The 21,141-nt window shown below is 50.3% G+C and overlaps 1 protein-coding gene across 4 annotated transcripts in view; it reads left to right on the forward strand.

The window, feature by feature from the left end:
• The window catches only part of SEPTIN11 (septin 11), a 60,807-nt gene that overhangs the window by 20,376 nt on the left and 19,290 nt on the right, over nt 1-21,141 (forward strand). For all 4 annotated transcript variants that reach the window (XR_014317371.1, XM_082758872.1, XM_082758871.1 and 1 more), the window contains exons 2-6: nt 10,316-10,430; nt 13,978-14,173; nt 16,526-16,712; nt 18,707-18,868; nt 20,604-20,700. Coding sequence is in view for 3 of the 4 variants with exons in the window: in XM_082758871.1 (XP_082614997.1) it covers nt 10,316-10,430; nt 13,978-14,173; nt 16,526-16,712; nt 18,707-18,868; nt 20,604-20,700 (757 nt within the window). In the remaining variant the exon portion in view is untranslated. The remainder of the gene's footprint in view (nt 1-10,315; nt 10,431-13,977; nt 14,174-16,525; nt 16,713-18,706; nt 18,869-20,603; nt 20,701-21,141) is intronic.

The raw sequence follows: 21,141 nt of genomic DNA on the forward strand, positions 1-21,141 counted from the left end.
AATTAGTGTCTGGAATCTAGCCACTAATAGGAGTTAATTTATAGAAATACTGTTAATATTTTTGTTTAGGAGCTTTTTCTTTTTCATTTTTTTAATTGGTAGTTCAAAATAACACCTCGTATTCATAAAACTTCACAGTTAAATACTTTACTTTCACTTATTTCCTCATGCTTTATATACTGTTCCCACTGGGCTTCCCTGTTCTGGGGTGCTGACTTGGTGCCTTGGGATATATGTGGCTTTCTCTACACCAAAAATTAAAATTGTTGGCTTAAAAGAGGAAAAGAAAAAAAAAAAAAAAGAGCTTAAGAAAACATACAGTTGGCTGAAGATTCAGGGGCTGCTAGCATCTCAAGCAACTTGCATGAGGGGAAGTGTGGGACCTTGAGGTTTTACTTATTTATTTTTCATTTCACATTGGACAGTCTTGAAGAGACTTTCCCTTCCCTCCCCCGGGAATTCCCTGTGGCTTTTTCCCTTTCAAGGACTGCTGAAGCATGGCTGGTGTTGGTGGGAAGTTCAACGTGGGCTCAGTCTCATCTCGGAAAGAACGAGCTTCCTCCCCTGAAATCCAGATGCGCTTCTGAAAAACTTGCTGTAGATGTTCAGCAGCGCTGCGGAGCTTGAGATTTGTGCGAGCTCTCTCCTTTTGTAGGCCAAACCCCCCGAATCCTTTAGCTGACGCTAGCTGTTGTCCTTTCATCTGCTTTGTGAGTTGCCCTTAAAGAAGAGGAACCAGCACCTGAAATGGCACCTCTGCCAGCCGTGTCCCCTTGGTGTGCCCAGCTTGGCCACACTCCACTGCAAGGTGGTGAGGAATGAGGAAAGGGGTGACTGCTTTGAGAGCCATTCAGTGTGGGGCACGGGCAGATCTTTCACGTGTAGCAGCTTCTGCCACTTCTGCATCTGGCTTTATTTGTGGTATTAAGATGAAACTAATGAATCTGCTTGAAATTCTAGGTAATGGGGAATTGATATTTGCCAGCGCTGTATTGCCAAGCGAAGGCTTCCTCCAGGCAGGTGCCTGGGCCGCAGGACAGCTTGCAATGCTCGTGCTGCACGCTCGCGTGCTGCTGCTCTCTCTGAGTGAGTTAGCAGCCGTGTTGGCCTTTGATGTTAGCTGACAGCTGCCTTCCTTACAGGCCGTGGGGATCTCTGCACTGCGGCGCGTGGCGTAAAGTGGGTGGTAGCTGGGAGCCTGCACAGGTTCCTGTGGCAAGTTTATTCTGTTTGCTTGCGTTTTTGTACACTGTTGTTTGTTTTGAGTGCAATCCCACAGCAAAGGCAGTGGGATTTTCTTAATCAGGAGCTTGATGGCAGTTTTCAGGTGTCCTAGCCTGTGTGTGTGCTTGCTTGGAGACTGCAGGAATATGCTGGGACCTGGGCTGGAGGATGCCATGCTGGCACGGCCAAGCACTCTAGCACACGGCATGGCCACAACAGTTTAAAGGGAAAGGTTTGTCTGTGCTTACACATTTTGCTGATAAGGTAAGGCCTGAATTTCCTCCCAGCTCAGGTAGGCTTCGTTGTTTCGGTTGCCTCAATAGCTGTTCCTGTCTGACTGCTGCTAAGGCACAGGAAAATGAAGGCAAATTGAGCAGCTGTTTATCCTGAGCTCCTTAGACATATCTGCTTTCCCAGGTCCTTTCTCCTTTGCAGCTTTTACCTCCTAGACATGTCTTAAAAGGCGAGGTTGTTGCTTTTACTCAAGGTTATGCAATTGTAGCTCTCAGAAGTCCTGCGGCTGCCCGAAAACATGGCTTTTCCTGCTGAGGAGCACCTTGCTGCTAAGCAAGCTGCATGAAGTTATTAAATATTTAAAGAAATCATCACAGATTGTTTAAAAGAGCAAGAACAGGTGAGGTGGCTACAGAAACCAAAGCTGCTGATGTGCCCTGAGCTTGGCCTGCTGGCACAGCTGGCACGGCGAGCTCACGTACAGGTCGGAGCTGTGCAAACGCTGCGTGCCCTTGCAAAGGGGGTGGCCGGGGGTCCTGGAGGTGAGGGACCAGAGCTGTGCCAGGGATGTTGCACAAACCCTGCATCCAGTGCTGGGGATGAAACTGAGCTCAAACGGCTCGGGAGCTGCAGTGTGGCCTCATTGCCTTTATAATGTTATAACGTATTCCCACCTGCACTGCTGACACTATTTATTTTATCCCCCAGGAATTCCAGTGGCAGTAGTAGAGGTATTTGGAAAATAGATCCCTGCAGGAGGAACTTGCCTGACGAGCCTGACGTTGGTGTCGTTGCTGTAATGGGGGGAGGATCCCTTCCTGCTGGGCTGCATTCCCAGGCTCGCGTCCCGTGGGGAAAACCCCAATCTCCCTTTGGGATGGTGGCATCTGCCTGAGCCTCCTTTGGGGGTGAGGTGAGGGCACGCGGAGGGTGCAGAGGAGGGAGGAGATTGCTGTCAGTATTCTGTGAAAGGGCTGAGAGGTTTCTAGTGGAGTGGTGCCCAGGCTTTGCTGTCTGCAGTCCTGGAGGGCTGGAGGGAAACGTGATGTTTCTCTGTTTCAGCCCTAGCAGGGGCTCCCTGGGCTGACTCCCGTGGGAGATGTGATTTCAAGTCTCTTCTCTGAGACATTCATTTGCTTGGGGCAGCTCTGTGGTTTTGTAGCTGGCTCCTCTGGCCCAGGCGAAAAAGAAGCACGTGGGCCATGCTTTGTCACAGCTTTCATTGCTGATCTGTTTGCAGTGAAGGCTGAGGGTGCGTTACAGAGGGCAGAAACATTTCAGCTTTGGTTGAGAGCTTGGCTGTGCTGGTAAGAGGCTTTGGTGGCCTGTGCTGTGGTGAGAACTTGCAGTTCTGTAGCATCTTTTATGTTGTGTTCAGCATCTGTGATCAGCTAAAATGCAAAGAGGATTGTTTTTTTCCCCTTTACTGGGGCCTGGCAGGGGAGTTCAGCATAAAATCGCTTGCAGGAAATAGAGGTGGGGCAGAGCAGGGCTCTCCACGTGGATGGGAGTTGGTGTCTGTCTGCAGAACAAAAACCCTTTCTTAGCGACAGCCCAAAACCTGGGGCTGTAAAGCTGGTGTTTGGATTCCTTGTGACCAGCGAGTTAATCCTTCCTTCTGGTGCCGTGAATGTTTGTTTAGCCTTCTCTCTTACAACGCATTTATGGGGCTCAGGCCGTTCAAGTGTGTGTTGGGCGGCTGCCGCTGTCCTGTCGGGGGATTCTTTACGGCTTGGAGCATCACCAGGACCGCGGTGGTCATCCAGCGCCTTTGTGGTCCTGCCCCTTAGCGAGTGATGGATGCGGAGACGGCTGTGGGAACATTCCTGTCTGCTGTCCGCATGCGAGAAAAATGTTTTGTCTTGTGCTTCCCATCGAGCCCAGAAATGTGAGGTCTCCGCAGCAGCCTGTCAGCGCAGCCAGACAGCAGGGGGATAAGGAGCCTGCGATGTGTCCTCGCGTCCTGTCTCCTCCGAGCGATACCAGTGTTATGGCTGTGCTGCAGGACGGGATGGGATCTGCTTTCCTGGGGGAGAGCTCCGTCCAACTCGTGCTTTTGGAAAGACAAAACACAGCCTTTCAAGGCAACCACAAAAATCCAGAATTAATGAAGTGGAGGGAAGGAAGTACTTCAGCCAGAATGGGGAACCGCTCCTTGAAGCTGTGGCCTATTTATAAAACGCTTTGTGGAGGCTTCCCCTGCTAAAGACGGGAGAGCAAAGACCCACTGAAGGCGAGTGGGGAAGGTTGCTGTTGAGTCAGCTGAGAGCTTGGAGACTGATGTTTCGAAACTGTCAGCTGAATAATTCAGTAAGCCTTGACCTTTTTCTCTGCACGCAGGTTTGGTTCAACTTAATTTCACTCTCGCTCCTGGTGAAAAAGGAAAAGCGCATGCTAAGGTGAACAGCAGGGTTTGCAGCCTCCCATAGTCCTTGATTGCTAACCTGTTATTAATGGCGAAAGACCTGCGTGGTGCCCTAAAATAGCTTGATTTGCCCTAAGGGGCTGCACATTCTTGTTTTCCTCTTCTAAAGCAGGTGCAAGGGCTGTGGCTTCATACCCCAAAGTCACCTTCCTCTAGATTTGAATGAACAGGTTCAAATCTGGTTTTGCTGCTTCGTTATTGTCCTCTCCATTCCTTGGGAGAGCCACGTACAAGTATGCCCATCGCCTGCGAGTGTCAAAAGCTGGCCTTGTTGAAAACTCAAGTGTTTAATTTCTTCTCTTTCAATCCAGATGATGCTGGGTTTTGGCAGTGCTGGGCCACTGAAGTGTCACCAAGGAATCCCAGCCTCTGTCTAGCGTTTGCCATGATCCTGGAAGCCCTGGTAGGGATTTCACAAAGAGCTCATTTGCCTGCTTCATTTACGTCCAAGCCCAAGACAAGTTGTCAGTGCTCTTTGTGTGAATTCAAGCAGCTGAACGATCATTTCTTTGAAGCCGAGACCATCGGTGCTCACCACTGCGGTACCTGCAGGATGAACAAAGCGTGCAGCACGGATGTATGTTGTGTTTTTGTAAGATTTTAACATGAGGAGAATTACTGTGCTAAGTTAGACCTCTTTAGCCGAGGCTCAGGACCACTAGTAAAGAAATATTCTGAAGCTGTGCGCCTGCATGTACCCAGCTCTGCAGGGCTCATGTGGAAATTGGGGCTGTGCAGGGAACTGCAGCGCAACTTCTGGTGTGTGTGCAGGGCAGCGCTGTGCTGTGACACCCCCCCTGCCTCCGAGCAGGCTGGCAGGGCACGGTATTAATGCCGATCCTGCTAATAGGTCCCAGAGCTAATTAATTATCCCGAGCACGATGTGGGGCACCTTTCAGTTCTGGAGCTTGCTGAATGGGAGCTGACAAAATGCGCCCTTGATGTGCGGCTGCGTTTTTTCAGGAAAGAAAACACCAGGCTAAGGACTGGCTGAAGCAGCCCCGCTCGCCTGTGCCTGCAGCACCTCGCGAGGAGAACTGCTGCTTTTTGTGTTTGGAGCAGACCTGAACGTGATTCAGGTACAGGAACAGTGCTGCCTTGTTACAGCTCTGTCAGAAAGCCCCGCGGGCTGCTCTCCTTCCTGAAAAGCTCTGCGTTTCACCCTGGTTGCGTTCCCACCACGAGCTGGGCTGGGGCTGCTGGAAACCTGGGGAAGGTTTGAGGAAAGCCTGGCGATGGGATCGGGTGCTGAGCGCCCAGGTTTGTTAGCTCTGCCCTGCCGTGCCCGAGGCCTCTGTCCCGAGAGCTCCCTGCGAGCATCCCCGTGTTAGTGCGGGTCTCTCCGGGTTCACACCTCACGCTTTCCTGTGTCGAGCCCCACATTGCGCCGCGCCTCCAGCTAAAGGCTTTTAGTCAAGTCTAAATCCACTTATTTAGCAGCAGCTGGTTTGGGGCTATTTTAAGTGCGTGGCAGCGGAACACAGGAGGAAATGGCTGTTGGTTTTTTTCCTCTCTGCTGGCTTGCTGAGCTACATCTGTGATGCTGCAGGATCCTGTAGCCATGGGGGTGTGAAAAGCACTGGAAAAAAAATATTCTCTGATGTCCATATAGTGCCATGCCTTCTTGCCATCTGCACTTAGCTTCTGCCCTGCCACTCCCAGTCGGTTTTAATTCCTAAGCCGAAATGTTCTCAGGTCCAACAAAAGCTCGGCCTCTCCTGGTGCCAGCACGGAGCAGCCCGGTGCCGCTCACACCGTGCAGCAGCTGTTGGGCTGCAGCCCTCTCAACAACACTTTGCTTGGGGCTGGTGAAGGATGCTGCCACTTCATCTGTGCCTGGCTCCGGGAGGGTGGCAGGGGATGCCAAAAGGGGCTTACTTGCCTTTCTCCATGTGGCATCTGGGAAAACAAAAAGGCAGGGGAATTGCAGTAAGTCGTGGGGCGTTTCAGCCTGGGGAGCCTGGTGCTGGTACCAGCTGGCATTTTGCTTCGTGTAAGCTCTCAGAAAGGCGGTTGTGCTGTCCTGCTGGCGGGGGAGATTGGCCAGAGGAGCCAAGAGCATCTGGTTCTCGTTGGGCTCTGCCGTTGGATGGTCTTCATTCTTGTTTGTCACATTGTCTCTCTTCCCCCTCCCTTCCTCCTTCCCTTCCTTCCTCAGCCCTTTTTTCTCCCCTCAGTGAGTTTACAAGTCCTGCTGGAATGCACATATGGTCCTTATCATCCCCAAAGTCCAGCTTTTTTTTTTCCTGGTTAGCAATTTGTGACATCAGGGGCCGTTAGAGGCATTAGTCACTTTTACTCCAAATAGAAGGGTTCGTGGCTTTTGGAAACCTAAGGAGGAAAACGTCTTTTATGGCAGCTCTTGGCAGAAGCGCGGCCGTTCCTGCTGCGAGCCGGCGCTGCCCTTTAGCCAGGCGCTTTGCCTGGAAGATCAATGTGCCTTCCCACTCTCTGCAGCCACTTCGGAATGGTCGGATTTTGCTGACTTCCCTCTTCCCAGCAGAATGTCACCGGATCCTTTTTCTCCATCCTCCCGCGGCACTGCTGCAGCCTGCCAATGTAAGCAGCTCCTCGCAGGCGCGGGAGCAGCGGCAGTGCCGCCGGCCACGGGACGCAGTTCCCTGCTGTGTGGTGGCCTGTGCCAGCTCTTATCTAGAAAGAAGAGGATCGTTTTCGGAGATCTCTACCCCTCTGGGCAGTGGCAGGGAGCTGCAGGGTGAGTCAGTCGGCAGGCTGGTGGGAGTGTTAGCCACCCAGCCTCCTACCCCTCCATGGATCTGCGGGGCTCACTCCACCTAGAGCAAGGCTGTGCCTTCCAAAGGGGCTGTGTTCCCCTGTGCAAAAAGAAAAAAAAAAAAAAAAAAAAAAAAAAAGAGAGACCTCCCAGACTTCAGTAGCTTGCAGATGTCTGCCCGAGTCTGCAGCCAAAGCACGGAGACAGGAACTCCCCCTCTCTGCTGGTGCCACTGATGGTTATCCTAGCCTGAAACAACACCAGTCCTTCCTCTCCTGATTAGCTGAGTGATTGCTGCGGGCTGTGTGCTCAGGGCACGAATGCCCAAGCCGTGGCAGGGAGGGGGTGGTTCTTGCCTTTTGTTTTCCCCGATTTTATTATACTCGAGTTCCCTCGCCCAAGGATTAGAGGTTCGGCCATCACTGGGAATACTTCGTGCCCCGCTGGCACCCAGCATTAATGTGGGGAGGGGGAATGATGGATCTGCCTCGTCCTGACTGCTCCTTGCTGCCGTGCTCGCTGCTGTCTCCTGAGCCACCCTGTTGTCTGAGCAGATTAAGGTATTTCTGAGGTCCCTGGCTCTGGATGCAGCATCTGAGACTGCTTGAGAAACACGGGAACGTGCGCCTAGTAATCAGGCAAAAATGTAGCTGGCTTGAGCTGCTGACAACAATAAAAGCTTTCAGAATTTCTCCAAGGTTCCCCCGAAGTCGTGTGGTCTCAAATAACTAAACACTTGCTTCATATTTGTGGTCTAGCTCAATATTTTGCATACCGGCATTTTTCCCCTCTTGAATTCGAGGCTCGTTTTTGTTTTCTTTAACTCTTCAGGGGCCGTGTGAAAGTGACCCCCAGCTGCCAGGAGCAGGGGGACAGGAGGGGCTGAAGGGGAGCGTTTTGCCAGCAGCCTTGAAGCAGGAGGGGCTCGGGCAGGAGGCTGCTTGGGCTGAGGGGCCAGCTGCTGGGGGGGAGAGCGGGGCAGTAAATGCAGCTCTTTTCCTGGCTCCTCGCTCTGCCGGCCTTTGGGAGATGCTCCTTCCCACCCAGGAGGGAAGGGGGTTTGGTGGTTCCCAGATCTCTTACTGGGCGCCCTCTGAGATGCGAGGGCACCTCCCCTTCTCACACAGACCTGCTGCTGTCTCCAGTGAGGGGAAAAATAAATTTGCTTCCCTGTATTCCTGCTAGCTCTGCCAAGCCACCACGGCTTAGGAGGAATGAGCTGATCCTCTCCTTGCACGTGCCTCGTCAGCCAAATTGTTTTACAAAGCCCTGCTGAGGTACCTCCAGGCAGGCCCCCTGCTCGCCGCAGAGCATCCCTCACAGCGCTGCCTGACCTATAAAAACCTTACCAGCAGCAGCCCCGTGTGAAGGGAACCAGATCTGAAGTACAGCTCGCGGGGCCCTGAGGCTGCAAACCCTTTCATGTCTTTTTTGCAAGGAACTCTTATTTTTCCTTAAAATTACAAGTGTCTGGAGATGGGGTCCTGACAAGTGATCTCAGTGTAACATCTTAAAGACCATCGTTGTCCTGCAGCTGCCAGCCCCGTGGCAAAGCCCTGCTGTGGGGAGAGTGGCCAGAAAGGGGCAGGCTTTTGCTCAGCCTTCCCCCAAAAGCACTGGAAGTGCGTGTGCTGGAGCTGGCTGCCGTGCTGCAGGGTGCTGCTGTTTGTGTTTGGAGCAGGATATTTATAAACGCCAGCGCCTTGTGGTCCTCCTGCCTCCTTCAAAACGCAGATCTGCAACGCTCCAGCAGAAATGGAGGTGTTTCGATAGCCTCACTGCTGAGTGGGACGTGCTGCAGACTGGAGCCCGCTGCGGGGAGATGGAGACGTGGGCTTGCATTTCATCTCTGCCCGTGCCTTGGGCTAATGAGCTTTTCCTGGGGTTTTGCTGTTGCAGGCAGATATCAGGCTACTCCTCTGCCTGCCGTTACGTGGCATGGCTTGGGAGAGATACCTGGCGTTGAAAAGCGTGCAGATACTGGCGCTCAGTGCTCCCGCTGTTGATGTTTGCCACTTGCAGAAAAAGAAAGGGGGGTGGGGAGCAAACGGTGATAAAAACAGGGAGCAAAAAATAACTGCCCCAGATGCAGGAGATGAGACTAGCTCCTGTTCCTGCTGAGTAACTGGTGATGAGGCAGCACTTCAGTACTCGCCTTCCCAAAATACGTCGGGGAAGGAGATGCTGGTGCCGCGCTGAGGGGTGTTTAACACCCACCGCTTTCTGTGCAGCGTGTGAGTCATGGGCACCTACTGCTTTCTGGGATCTGCTCCCACTGCCTTCGCTTAACCATAAACGCAAGCCCACTGGGGTTTTAAAAATACTCCCGTTACAAATATTCAGCTTAACCCGTTCGCAGCGTGCTGAGTCCCTAGCTGTCCTTCCATTGCCTGTGGCTTTTCCCAGAAGATCCCTGTGGTGGGTACACGAGGTGAGGGGGGTTTTGTGCTGTTTTTTTTCCAGCCATAGCAAGGGGGTGGCATCTCTTACTCATTTTAAGCTCCTGCGGTTCCGTGCTGCTGAGTAGCCTCCAGTGCAGGGAGGGATGGAGGTGAGCACTCGGGACGTTGGCCAGAAACCTTCAGACGTGCCAAAGAAGGGAGGGCTCAGGCGTCCAGTGCAGGTGCAAGAGCACAGACCTGAGATTTTTCTTGTTCTATGTGTTGTCTTTCTTAAAGATTTTCTCTTTTTTTAGTCTCTTATTTTCAGCAGCGCCCAGCCCTGTTGTAAGTGCAGCCAGTGGCCAGTCTGCGTGTTTTGAGGAGGGCAGCGGGGACGCTCAGCCATCGTGCAGAAAGCAGCAAGTCTTCCTCTGATTTTGATCCTTATTTTAGCAACCAGAGGGTGTCTTTGCTCTAAAGCGCACTGATTTTGGGGGAAAAGGAGCTGGTGCTGCCAGCGCCTTTAGCCTTTAAGCCAGGCTGAGGCTGGAATTTGTCTGAGCAGCAGAGCTTAGGTGGAGTGACTGCTGGAAGTGTTTGGGACTGGAGAAAGGTCTGAAGTTAGGGAGTTGTTAAGGCCTTAAGTTAGGGACAAACGCGTGGAGAAAGATGGTCTGAAATAACAGCAGAGCTGCTCCAGGGCTGCCGAGTTTGTTTGTGCTCAGGATGTTGGCACAACCGCGATTTGCTGGGGGAAGAGATAACCCAGCTGGCTGCTTTTTCCAAGCCCGTCTGTGAATTACTGTACAACCGTTGTGGAGAAGTCCTAAATATAATCTTGGAGCTGCTCCACATCTCCCTCCTCTGCCACACCTTACCGCCCATGAAAGAGCCCTCGCTCTTTGGCATGAGCAGTCAGGTCCCCACGGGTCCTGGGGGCACCCTGCGGCTGGGGGTCCCGGGGTGCCTGTGCTGGTGTCGTGCTGCTGGAGGCGCCGAGCGGTGGCACGGCTTCACAAATCATGTGGGAAGCGCTGGGAAAGGTGCCCTGCTTTCCCACCTCGTGTCAGACAAGGCTATTTGTAAACCAAGGCATCTGCAGAGCATCGTGTGTGCTTTTCTCCCTTTCCAGCCAAGGCCTGTGAGAGCTGGGAAGAGCTGTAGCTGGCCTCGGAGGTGTTGTTGCAGTCTCAGCCATGTCCCGCTGTGGCCATACTGAAGCACTGCAGCCCACGTGTGTTGGCAGACTCCTGACGGCTGCTGGGTGCAATGTGCTGCTCAGCGTCCCATTACTTGCCTTTCTTCTTGGCTTTGCAGAACGATGACCTTAGGAACCTGTCCCTCTCCGGCCACGTGGGCTTCGACAGCCTCCCTGATCAGCTGGTCAACAAGTCAACGTCACAGGGCTTCTGCTTCAACATCCTCTGTGTGGGTAAGTCTCACTGCACGCGCGTCCCTAAGCTAGCCCCTTCTCCCTTGGCCAGGGGGTGAGGCCTCAGCAATTTGTGGCCATAGCAGCATGAAAGTTACTGTTCCTGTGCAGAGCTTCTCCAGGGTAAAATCTACTCTTCTTTCCGTTTCCCCCTCCAGTCCCTTGACTTAAAATATTGGAGTTTCTGGGTGTTAATCTGCCCTTTTGATGATTCTGCAATCTTGCTTTTCCCAAAGGCTGCCATAAGGAAAATAAGTTGATCTGGGAACTAAATGAATTTTTAAAAGAATGTTAACTTAAATCCGTCTCTTCTGGGGTTGGGTGCAGAGGCTGCTTCTCAATAAATTGCATTCCTTCCCTTCCAGGCTTTGTCTGCCTGTCGTGTTATATTCTTAGTTTTTCCAGTTGGAAACGATGCCATTTTTAGTCTCCAAATGATGTAGTTGAGAACAAAGCCTGTCACCTGCACTCTGCTGCATTTAATCAGGGTGCTGCAAGTTGGTTTTGTAGCCTGAGCTATTGTCTTATTTTACCTCAGTTTTTCAGAGGTGAAATATGGGAAGGTACCTGATTCTTGCGAATATAGGAAGCTACTGGCTGTTTCTGCACTCTGTGCAGATACAAGTCCATCGCTCAGCCCTAGGGAGCTGTGTGCCAAAACAGCATTGAGCTGGTGGTGGACATCTTCAAGGTGTCCCCTGTGATGAGACAAAATAGGCAAAAGAGCTGGCTTTTACTACTAATCTGACAGAGCAGTCCACAAACAACATCTGTTCAGGCATTGTTCACTTAAGCCCTTAAGAAGGCAATATTGTCCCTTCTAACAAGTTGCGTTAATTAGCTAGGAAAAAAATACAGCCCTCTGATTCTTCTGTGGCAAGCTGAGACTTTGTCTGCAGTGCCGGATAAGCCATCTGAAACAATCTGGTGAACAAACTTGACTCTTCTCTGAAGCCTTGCATGTTGAAGAACGAGATAAGAGAGTAGGATGCTTGCGCACGCTCAGGCTATCAGCCCCCACGTGATGCTTCTAGCAGCATGAAACCATTTAAAATTCAGCAGGGAACATCCCGATTAGCAGGCAGCTCTTTGATCAAAATGGCATAAATTAATTGCCTTTTTCTCTGGCAGTAAATATTCCTCTCTTAGTGTGACTTGATATGTCTCCATTAACATAGCAATTTGCTCCAACTCCTTTCTCTTATAAAATGTGCTGATCAACCATTTTTAGCCCCAAATTAAGATTTCATACAAATGGCTGCAGTTCTCCGAAGAGGAGGAACCTCCCCCTTTAAAAAGAAACTTTAGAAATTGTGTTTTGGGAAGGGACACAATTAACTTTGCCATGGTAATGCGAAGCTTTTAATTGTAGGGTGAATGGCTGAAATGCTGCAAAGTCCATCTGGCACAACATGCAGCAGTGTTGCATTTGCATCAGGAGCTCGCTCAAATGTGTAGCTGCCGAGTTTAACAGCCTGGGCCATCAGCTTAGGGCTGATCTTTTCAAGTGGCTTGCACTTTATCTGGATTTGGAGCTAACATCTTGGGCATAGGTGCTGTCTTCCCCCTCTCTTCTTTCATTTGTTTGTTCTTTTGAAGTTTGCTTTATATCCTGTGGCTTCCCAGGTCAGGAAAGCTGTGACAGGCATGTGTGCAGCAGATTTTGTTTTATTGGTCTGTAAAGAATCCCTTACCTTCCTGAGCCTAGCACAGAAGTGGTCAAAGTCAAAGCCAGCAAAGCGAACTATTGAGTATTGCAAAGTTGCTGAATAGCAGAGTTCATTTCTGTGGATGCAAATACTGCTGAGGTCTTATAAGTGGGGGGTGGCACATTTTGAGAGAGAGATTTTCATCCTAGGAAAGCTGCCTACAACCCAGAGAGCTGCTTGGAGACCATCCCAGGTGCAGGGTCCCTTCTCCCACCTTAGTTTTTGCCCTGATTAATCAATCGATTGAATTTAAGATTTTCTGGAGGGGAGGTCCTGTTCACAAGCGAGTGGTTTGCCTCAATGCTAAGTGTAGTGCCACAGCGAATGTGGTTTGCAGTTGACCAGGAGAGATGCAGCTTGGCATTTCTGCCATGAAATAATATGCAGAGAGGAAATTCTTCTGAAATCTTGGCTAATCATCATGTGTCAGAGGTGACAAATGGCAGCGTAACTCGCTAGAGAGGCTGGGGTAGGATCCCCTCGCAAGCCTGACCTGCAAATGCCAGAGCTGCGCGCTGCGGTGCAGAGCCCTGTCCCAAATCCTGACCTCTCTCGGGCTGGAGCGACCTCAGGATGTCCCCTCAGCCCCCTCCTGCTCCCAGCAGCTGGAGAGGGTAATGCTCAGCAGACACTTCTGACTTCAAAATGGGATTTAGGCTAACGCTTTCATCAATGTTACTAATTGCATCAGGGGATTAGCTGACCTGTTATAGTTTAAAAAGTTGGTATTTATGTAGTGTGCTATTTCTTTTTTTTTTTTTTTTTTTAAGAAAAAACTTTTGATGTACTTGTCTCAAGTTTTGATTGCCTGAGTTTCCCTACGGGCTTTTCTGTAATTCCCTTGAAAAAAGAAAAATTGAGTTTGGGATTAAAAAACAAACAAACACAAATGTAAAAGCGTGGAGAGCCAGATCTCCCCTTAGGAATCAAACTTAGGGTTAAGAGAATTTCCAGTTTGATTCTGTAAGGAAAGTTGTGTCAGAGCTTGGCCAACACTCCTAAAATAGAATTAAGTATTTCTTGGGTAGAAATGCTTCATGCTGTCCTCAGTACAGATGTCCCTTGCAAAACAGGGGGGGGTTGGGGCTCTTGATGCCACCAAGCAGGAAGGAGCCTGCAGCACCGGTCAGGTCATACCAATGTAAAAGCCACAGGTAACAGCTGAGCACTGCTGGGAGCAAATAGCTCCTTGGGAAAGGCATGATCATTTGTCTTTCCTGCACTGCCAGCAGAGCAAGTCGAGTAACCAGCCTCTGGCAGCAGCAGGCACTTGCTGGTGCATCGCTGACGGGGTCCCTTCCCTTCTCCACACAGGGAGCCTCACTCAGTAAATGTCTGAGTAACTGTTCTTAGAACTGTTACATCTTTTTGTTTAATCCCCTTGCTGTTCCCAGCACAGCAGCCAGGCTCTTCACCTGCGGGTGATGGCTTTTAGCTCTGAAGGCATTTGGTTTCTCCCTGTGTCTGTGGGAGCAGCAGTTTTTGCCTGGCAGGGGATTGTTCTGGATTCACAGCCCCGGCGTGTGGTGCTTTGACTGGGGCTGTCTGCAGGGTGTGTGGTGTGACCTGCAGGGGAAATGGGTGAGAGCCCAGCAGAAGCCAGAGCTGCTGTCACCTCCTGATGTCTGCCAAGTCCCTGGTTCGGTCCTGGGGGATTGCTAAAGATGGGAACCTTCTCAAAAGATGTGTTCCTGTAGGGATTACTTGGCTTAACTGTGGGTGTGTAGCCTAATTCCACCGCTACCAAAGCGGAATAATTCCTTAACCTGGTGAGTGTGTCTGAGACTGAGCTGGGGACAAGGGGTGGCATTGTACTGACCCTGCCTTTGTGTGCCCAGGTGAAACTGGCATCGGCAAGTCAACGTTGATGGACACTCTGTTCAACACCAAGTTTGAAAGTGAGCCTGCGACACACAACGAGCCTGGCGTGAGATTAAAAGCCAGGAGTTATGAGCTCCAGGAGAGTAATGTCCGTCTGAAGCTGACTATTGTTGACACGGTTGGATTTGGTGATCAAATTAACAAAGATGACAGGTAAATTTACTCCTGGTATCCTTCTGCTGAGGTGCTCTGAGGTCAGAAGGGCTTGATCCTCTGGGGACGTTTCCTGTTCCTGCATTGCTGGCCCTGCAAGATGGGTAGAAGTGGCCAGAAAGTGAAGTGAGGAACAAATGAATCACCTAGAAGGCTTCAAAACTGATTCTGCATTTCTGCCCTCCTTGTCTCTGTGCAGCTTAGTTTAAGTATCTGCTTGAATTGAAGCATATAAATATTTGAAAACATGTGCTCAAATTGCCATTGCATTACCATTTCTTAGGGGGCTGGGACTCAGATCGTAGCTCCTGCTCGCACCATCCCACAGTGCTCGAAGTCTGGGTGGGTTTTACTTTAACCTTGTGCCTAGGTGCTGAGTTTCATGTTGTGCGCGTGAAGTAAATCCTCTGGGCAGCCTGTATTCTGGGCAGCCTGCACAATCCCTTGTGTGCATCCATATGGGCTTCTCTGTTGTGTGAAAACCACTCGTTCTGTGATCACGGCTAATAAGCTAATTAATGCATTTCCTACATCTTAGAGCCATGTACTCCCTCACTGCAGTAATCCCAGCTCCCTCTGGAGGGTTGTTTACAGCCCTCTTCCCTGCACCTAACAAATTGAGGGCATGCTGTCTGGCACCGTGTGCACTGAGCAAAAGCTGTTAGGGTGCTTGGTAGGTCAGTGACATCAGCTCTTTGGCAATGCATGCTTTAAATGAAAGCTCCCACCAAGGCTCCTGTTAGCAGAACAGGAATTGAACAGGTACCTGATGGAACAAGGACTGTTTCCCGTTCCACAATGAAAACTTCTTCAATTTTTAGGAATTATTATTATTTTTACAACGCCTTGTTTCGGGAATGCTTCCTCTGTTCCTGACCTGACAATAAAATGCAACTGTTGCCTCTGTTTTGCTCTCCTGCTCCCAGCCAGCGCAGAGAGACAGGCGTGTGTGCTGGAGGAAGCTCTGCGCGTCTGACACTGCCATATGCTCTCAGGCGAGAACAAAAGCTGCTCACAAGAGGAGCAGGTGCTCAGAGTGCGGATGCTCTGCAGTTTGTTACTGCCGGGTCACTTTGCATTTGCTTCATTTGGCAGATAGGAGCCAGCAGTACTGGTAGGGAAGCCCCACAGCTTCCCTCTCAGGCCACTGGGGACAGGGGTAGTTACAGGGCAGCAGGGCAGTTTTTAGGGACAGCTTTCTTTTTGCTGTGTCCCTACACAACACCACAACAGTTGGGGTTTCTCTGTGCTCCTGGCTCAAGTCCTACCCGTCCTTTTCCACTCAGTTTTGTTACAGGTCTTTCTCTAACACTATCTGCCCCATGTTGAGGTGATGTTGCAAACCTAGTGAGATTTTGTGAACGTTTTGTGCCTGCAAATTAACAAACAGTGCTCAGTAGTGTCTTGTGGGTCTCTGGTGGCAGTGGTCATTGTGCAGCACTGGCTGTCTTCTGCCGTAGCTCTTGCTTGGTTAATTCAGCAAGGGTCTTTTACTTTACCCAGGCTTTTCAGCAACTGCTCGAACAGCTGCACAGGCATGTGGAGCAAAGGGACCAAAACCTTGTTGACTGCCTGTCAGAAAGTTGTTTCTGGAGAACCTGAAAACACCTGGTTGCCTCTTTCTTCCTCACAGCTGCTTTTCTGTGAGCATTAATGCTGCTGTGAATCCAGTACTTGAGGCAGTGAGAATATTGTCCTGGTCTCAGTGCCCTCCTTAGAGGGATTCCATGTGTTGGAGGCCCTGAGGTGTAGGAAGGGACAAAAGGAAAAGTTTCCTTTCCAGCAGGACAAGAAATTAAATCAGGGAATGTTAAATTATGACCGAATTTTCTCCATCAAGATGATCCTCCCCCTCCCCAAACAGTCTTAAACATGCAGTGATTCATGAGCATTGCTCACGAGTTTCAATTCCTGAAAAGTTCCCTTTTTTCCCTTATGCAATCCCTTTCCTCTTTTTAGATCACAAATAAGCTTTTGGACAAGCTAGGGTAGGTGGTGACTTCATAATTAAATTTCTCAATGGTATTGGCAGAGCAGCCGTTCAGGCTTTAATGGGAAAGACTGCAAAATACATTTCTCTTCTGGATAGCAGCCTTGTGTGGTTTCCATGCACCTAAATTCCAGGGTTTCTGCCGCTCTTCCTTGCTAATAAATCCATAATAACCTCTCTGTGCCTCAAGCAGAAACACAAACCTGGTCGGAAGGGACTGTAAGTTGGGCAGGGAGGGTTCTGTGAGCAACACTCGTCCCCTTAACGTGCAGAGCACCTCTGAAGCTTCCTGGTCAGAGACCTGTGTGGTCCCAGCAGTGAACACCCTGGTTTGCTCAGTGCTGTGTCTTCTCTCTCATCAGCTACAAGCCCATAGTAGAATACATCGATGCACAGTTTGAAGCCTACTTGCAAGAGGAGCTGAAGATCAAACGATCCCTGTTCAATTACCACGACACCAGGATTCACGCCTGCCTGTATTTCATTGCACCAACTGGACACTCGCTGAAGTCTCTGGACTTGGTCACCATGAAGAAGCTTGACAGTAAGGTACTTGCTGCCCCTGTTATGACCGTTGCTGCTTGGCACTACTGGTTTTTATGGGTTTATGACCTTGCCACAGACCTGGCTAAACCTACACAGAGAAACACCAGCTGTTTTTAGCAGTGGGGATTGCAGAGATGTGGTGTGAAAATTTTATTACCTTGGGCTGGCTGCTGGGATGGGTCATAATTCGCTGGTTCATACATTGCAGAGACTTCATAAGAGTGTGGGCTGTTACCCTCTTCCAGTCCCATCTCTGGTTAGGAAACTGGGCTGCTTTGCTCCACAGCTATGCTGTAAAACGAAGTCTGAGAGCATGAAACTATGTGCTAAGATGCTGTAGGAGCCCACTGTTCTTGCTGCTTTGCTGTGGTTTAACTTGGCCATGTTCACAAGTGGCAAATTTGTTCACAACTGAAAGACCAGTTGGCTGCTGGAAAAAAAAAAAAAGAAAAAAAAAAGGGTGTTTTCCTCTTTCAATCCATAAATAAAATGAGAGGTTTAAGTTGAACTCTGCTAGTTTAGCACTTAAAAATATGGTTGCCATCTCTATTTCACTTTGTCCAATGATTAATTAGGTTTCAGTACAAATCCTTGTGTAAGTGTCTGTGAGATGGGGAGAAGTGCATCTAAAGCACTTAAGGACATCTTACCAATCAGTGAGAAACAGATCAGAGTGCTGTGTCTGCATGCTCTAAATACAAACAGGGATTTGATCTTCTAGGCAGTTGTAGTGTTATTGTAACCATGATCTGATAAACAAGAATCTGAGTAAATGCGTTCCCCTTAGTAACAAAACCAGGAACCAAACTTGTGGTTTAAAGCCCGATTTCTTACTAGATAACGTAAGAAGTTTTGACCTCTCTTCTTCCAGGAAAAATAACTGATGTACAAATGTAAAATGAACAAGTATTTCAAATGAGGTGTCTGTGCTTCTTTGCACCATGACTGAGCAATTTAAGTCTGTCCACTTTGCACCTGTGGCTCGCTGGATCCTGATTCTGCAGAAGATAAATGACAACGGTTCTGTACTTCCTAGAGCAGCCTGTCGACTGGGCTTTGTGCAGTGATGGAGAAGGATCCCTGCTCTAGTCAGCTTAAAGCAGGGTTATGGAGATTAACCCAAAATGAGCTAATTGGCACTTGTCTTCTGTCTTTTGGCAAAAGGGGGTTTAATAACTCCAGGACATCCTCCAAACAGAATTAAGTGATGTAACTTAAGGGGATTTCAAGTACTGTAGAAAAAATCCCTTCCTATGGGTCAATGTTAACATCTCCCACACTAGCAGCATTGCCCACCATTGCAAGGGAGGAGAGTGAGGGTGAAGCACATCCTGCAAGATCAAAGGCAGAAATTGTCTGTCCAGAGTGGGATGGAAAAGAAGTCAGGTTTCCTTCTCCTAACACGTCCTTACCTTCTCCCAGCAAAGCAGGTACTTGCCGAGCGTGGACCCATTCAGCTACCCTGGGAGTCCCACGCTATATCGCTCCAGCTTTAGATGCTGCCCCTGTTTGCCATCCTGCTACCAGCACTGCGAACTGTGTGTGTACAGAAGAGTACCAGATACTTACCCTTAATTTGTATGTTAGCCACATCACGCTGCTCTCTTTGGTCATCTACGAGCCGTGTAAGAATAAACCCAGGTGTCCCAGCACTCGAGCAAACGCCCGCAGGAGGCTGTTGTCTGAGCGTGTTGCCTGCAGCCCCCCAGCCCGTGCAGCTCAGAGCAGTGCCTAGATAGTGATTTCCTTTCTTTGGAGCAGCTCGCAATGGTCTCTGACAGCATTTCCTGTCCAGCCAATTCCGACGAGGAGGGGAATACGACAGGAAATAGCGTGGTGCCAAATTGCATTCGACTTCTTTTTAAGGCCATCATTGCTGCTGCCTGAACATCCTGTCTGCGGCAGGGGTGCTGCCAGCAGCAGCCGCAGGAAAGGCCTTCCGCTGGCTGGGAGGTGGCTGGCGGTGCTTCTCATGGGGTGCTGTCCTTGTCTTGCAGGTGAACATCATCCCCATCATTGCCAAGGCTGACACCATCGCCAAAAACGAGTTGCACAAGTTCAAGAGTAAAATCATGAGCGAGCTGGTCAGCAATGGCGTCCAGATCTACCAGTTCCCGACGGATGAAGAGACAGTGGCCGAGATAAATGCCACAATGAGCGTATGTTTCCCTTTGAGCTTTGCCTGCCTTGGTTTCTCTGGGCCCATCCCTGAGGGCAGGGCACGTTGTGCCATGTTTCTTTTGGCTTTCAAACTCCAGTCTGAGCACTGAGATCAGGCTGGCCAGAAGGCTTTTGGAGCTAGAGATACCTGTAGGACGTGGGCTGCCTGGCCTGATACACTTCATTGTCTGACAAACAATTCTCCTCTGGACATTTTTCATATCCTTCCCCTCTTGCAGTATTCCCATCTCAGGAAAGGAAGAGGATGGGAGGCAGGTCAGGCAGGGGGCTGGGGTTTGGCTTTCCTGTCCCAAACGACCACTTGTTGCTTCGTGGGGGTGAATCACTTCTGTCTTTGTTTTGCTTTCCGGCGAGAGCGGGGGTGCTGTCGGTGTGTTCCAGCCCTCAGGAGGGCCAGCGGCCATCAGTAGCGTGGGCTCTGCCTTTCCCCTCCTTCCCCTTCCTCTAGCAATAGCTGCAGGAACGGAGGGGCAAATGAGGCTGTGGTAGAGCAGGAGCTTGCCCTGGGTACCACCAATTCACCATGGGCCTGACTTGCAGCACGAGGGGAAGAGCACGAGCCCACCATTTCTGGCAGTGACCTGCATCACTGCGGTGCCCTCAGGGCCCTTGGGTGGCTTTAGCCGGTCATGTAGCCCAAGAGGATGTGTTGGTCCCAAAGAAAGCTCATGTAAAATGAGCAGATTGAGTTATCTGCATTTTAGAGGGAGTGGAGGCATTGCAAGCCATTTCCTTGCAACTTGAAGACTTGGGGGAGTTTCCCTGCTCAGCTGCTCGTAGGCAGGAAACTTTCAGACCCAGCTGGGTATCAGACCCTCTCCAAACCTCTGTATCGCCTCCTGCTTTTCTCCGTCTGTGTTGTGCTCTCAGCGGGGAGACGCTGGCACAGGGAAGGGATGTGCTCCTGCCAGGGCGTTGCATGTGTGGTGTGTGCCTTGCCCTCCTCTGGTGCAGCCTGGCTGCTGGGAACCTTTGCCAGTTTTAATCACACCCTCTCTGCAGCTTTTTTTCTGAGGCTTTTTTCCCTCCTGCCCAGCCTGCGACCACAACCTGATGGCCAAGGCGTGCGCTCCCAGGGCTTGAGCTCAGCCCTTTCGGGTGCCGTTTGGGCAGGGCACAGCACGGGGGGGGAGCTGGCAGGAGAGGCGAGCTCCCTCCTGGCAGCAGCTGCGGTTCTGGGAGCAGATCCCAAACTGTTGCCGCCACACCCGCGGGGAGACCGGGACATAGCAGAGCTCGGTGACTCAGACACGTCTGCCCTGGGCTGGGTTGACTCTGCTCTTCCCCTTGCTCGCAGTTTTGCCCTTTTTAAGAGGAAACATTAGCAGTTATTTCTAGCAGCAGAAACTCCCTGATTTTTTAGCCTACCTTCCTTTCGAGCATGTATTTTCTTTTCTTTTTTTGCTGTTTGACAGTTATTTTTCCTCAGTGCTCAAGTTTGTAAGCCTTTTTCTGTGCTGAACATAGTCGTGCACTGCAGTTACATGTAAAATCTGTGCAACTCTTTTATTTTTGGGACTTCAGAATTTTGGACTTTGCGAACGTTTTTAATCCAGGCTGTCCTGTTGGTCTTCCTAAAACACCAGCTGAATTGGAAAGGCACTTAAGCAACTTAAATCCAGCACAGCTGCCACATAAACAGCTCTTTTCAGAAACAGTCCCTGGCAAGGCAAGAAAGGAAATCCCTAACCTCCTTGTCCCTTTGCTCTGTAGGTCCACCTTCCCTTCGCCGTAGTTGGCAGCACCGAAGAAGTGAAGATTGGCAATAAGATGGCCAAAGCCAGGCAGTACCCCTGGGGCGTTGTGCAGGGTATGTTACTGAAATCACAAATGAGTCTTTGTCGTCTTCTCTCTTTCTCATGAAAGGTGCAGTGATCTCTGAATGCCCCTTATCAAAATCTGCCTTGAGAAAGCAAGGTCTTTCTCCGTGAAATCAGGGCTTTGCAACCTCACGCTAGTTTTGGAGGGGGTGAGTGGGGCTCAACGTGGCCCCTTGCTTTGGGAAAGATCAGGGTGGTGGAGCTCACTAGGAGCTGTTGAATCTCTAATTAAAAAATAATAACCCTTCTCTGTTCCATGTGCTTTTCTGCCAGCTGTAAAGTGTGAACAATGGGGAAGGCTGGGGCAGCCAACAGCTTTGGAGTTGACACAAAAGCCAGCATACAACCCTGTAGCTGGGGGACTTTTCCGGGGAGGAGAGCAGGTGCCCTGCCTTGCCAGCCTGAAGCGGGAACAGAACTAATTCAACCCT

Source organism: Aythya marila (genome assembly GCF_965140915.1).
Source record: "Aythya marila genome assembly, chromosome: 4".
Taxonomy (NCBI): domain Eukaryota; kingdom Metazoa; phylum Chordata; class Aves; order Anseriformes; family Anatidae; genus Aythya; species Aythya marila.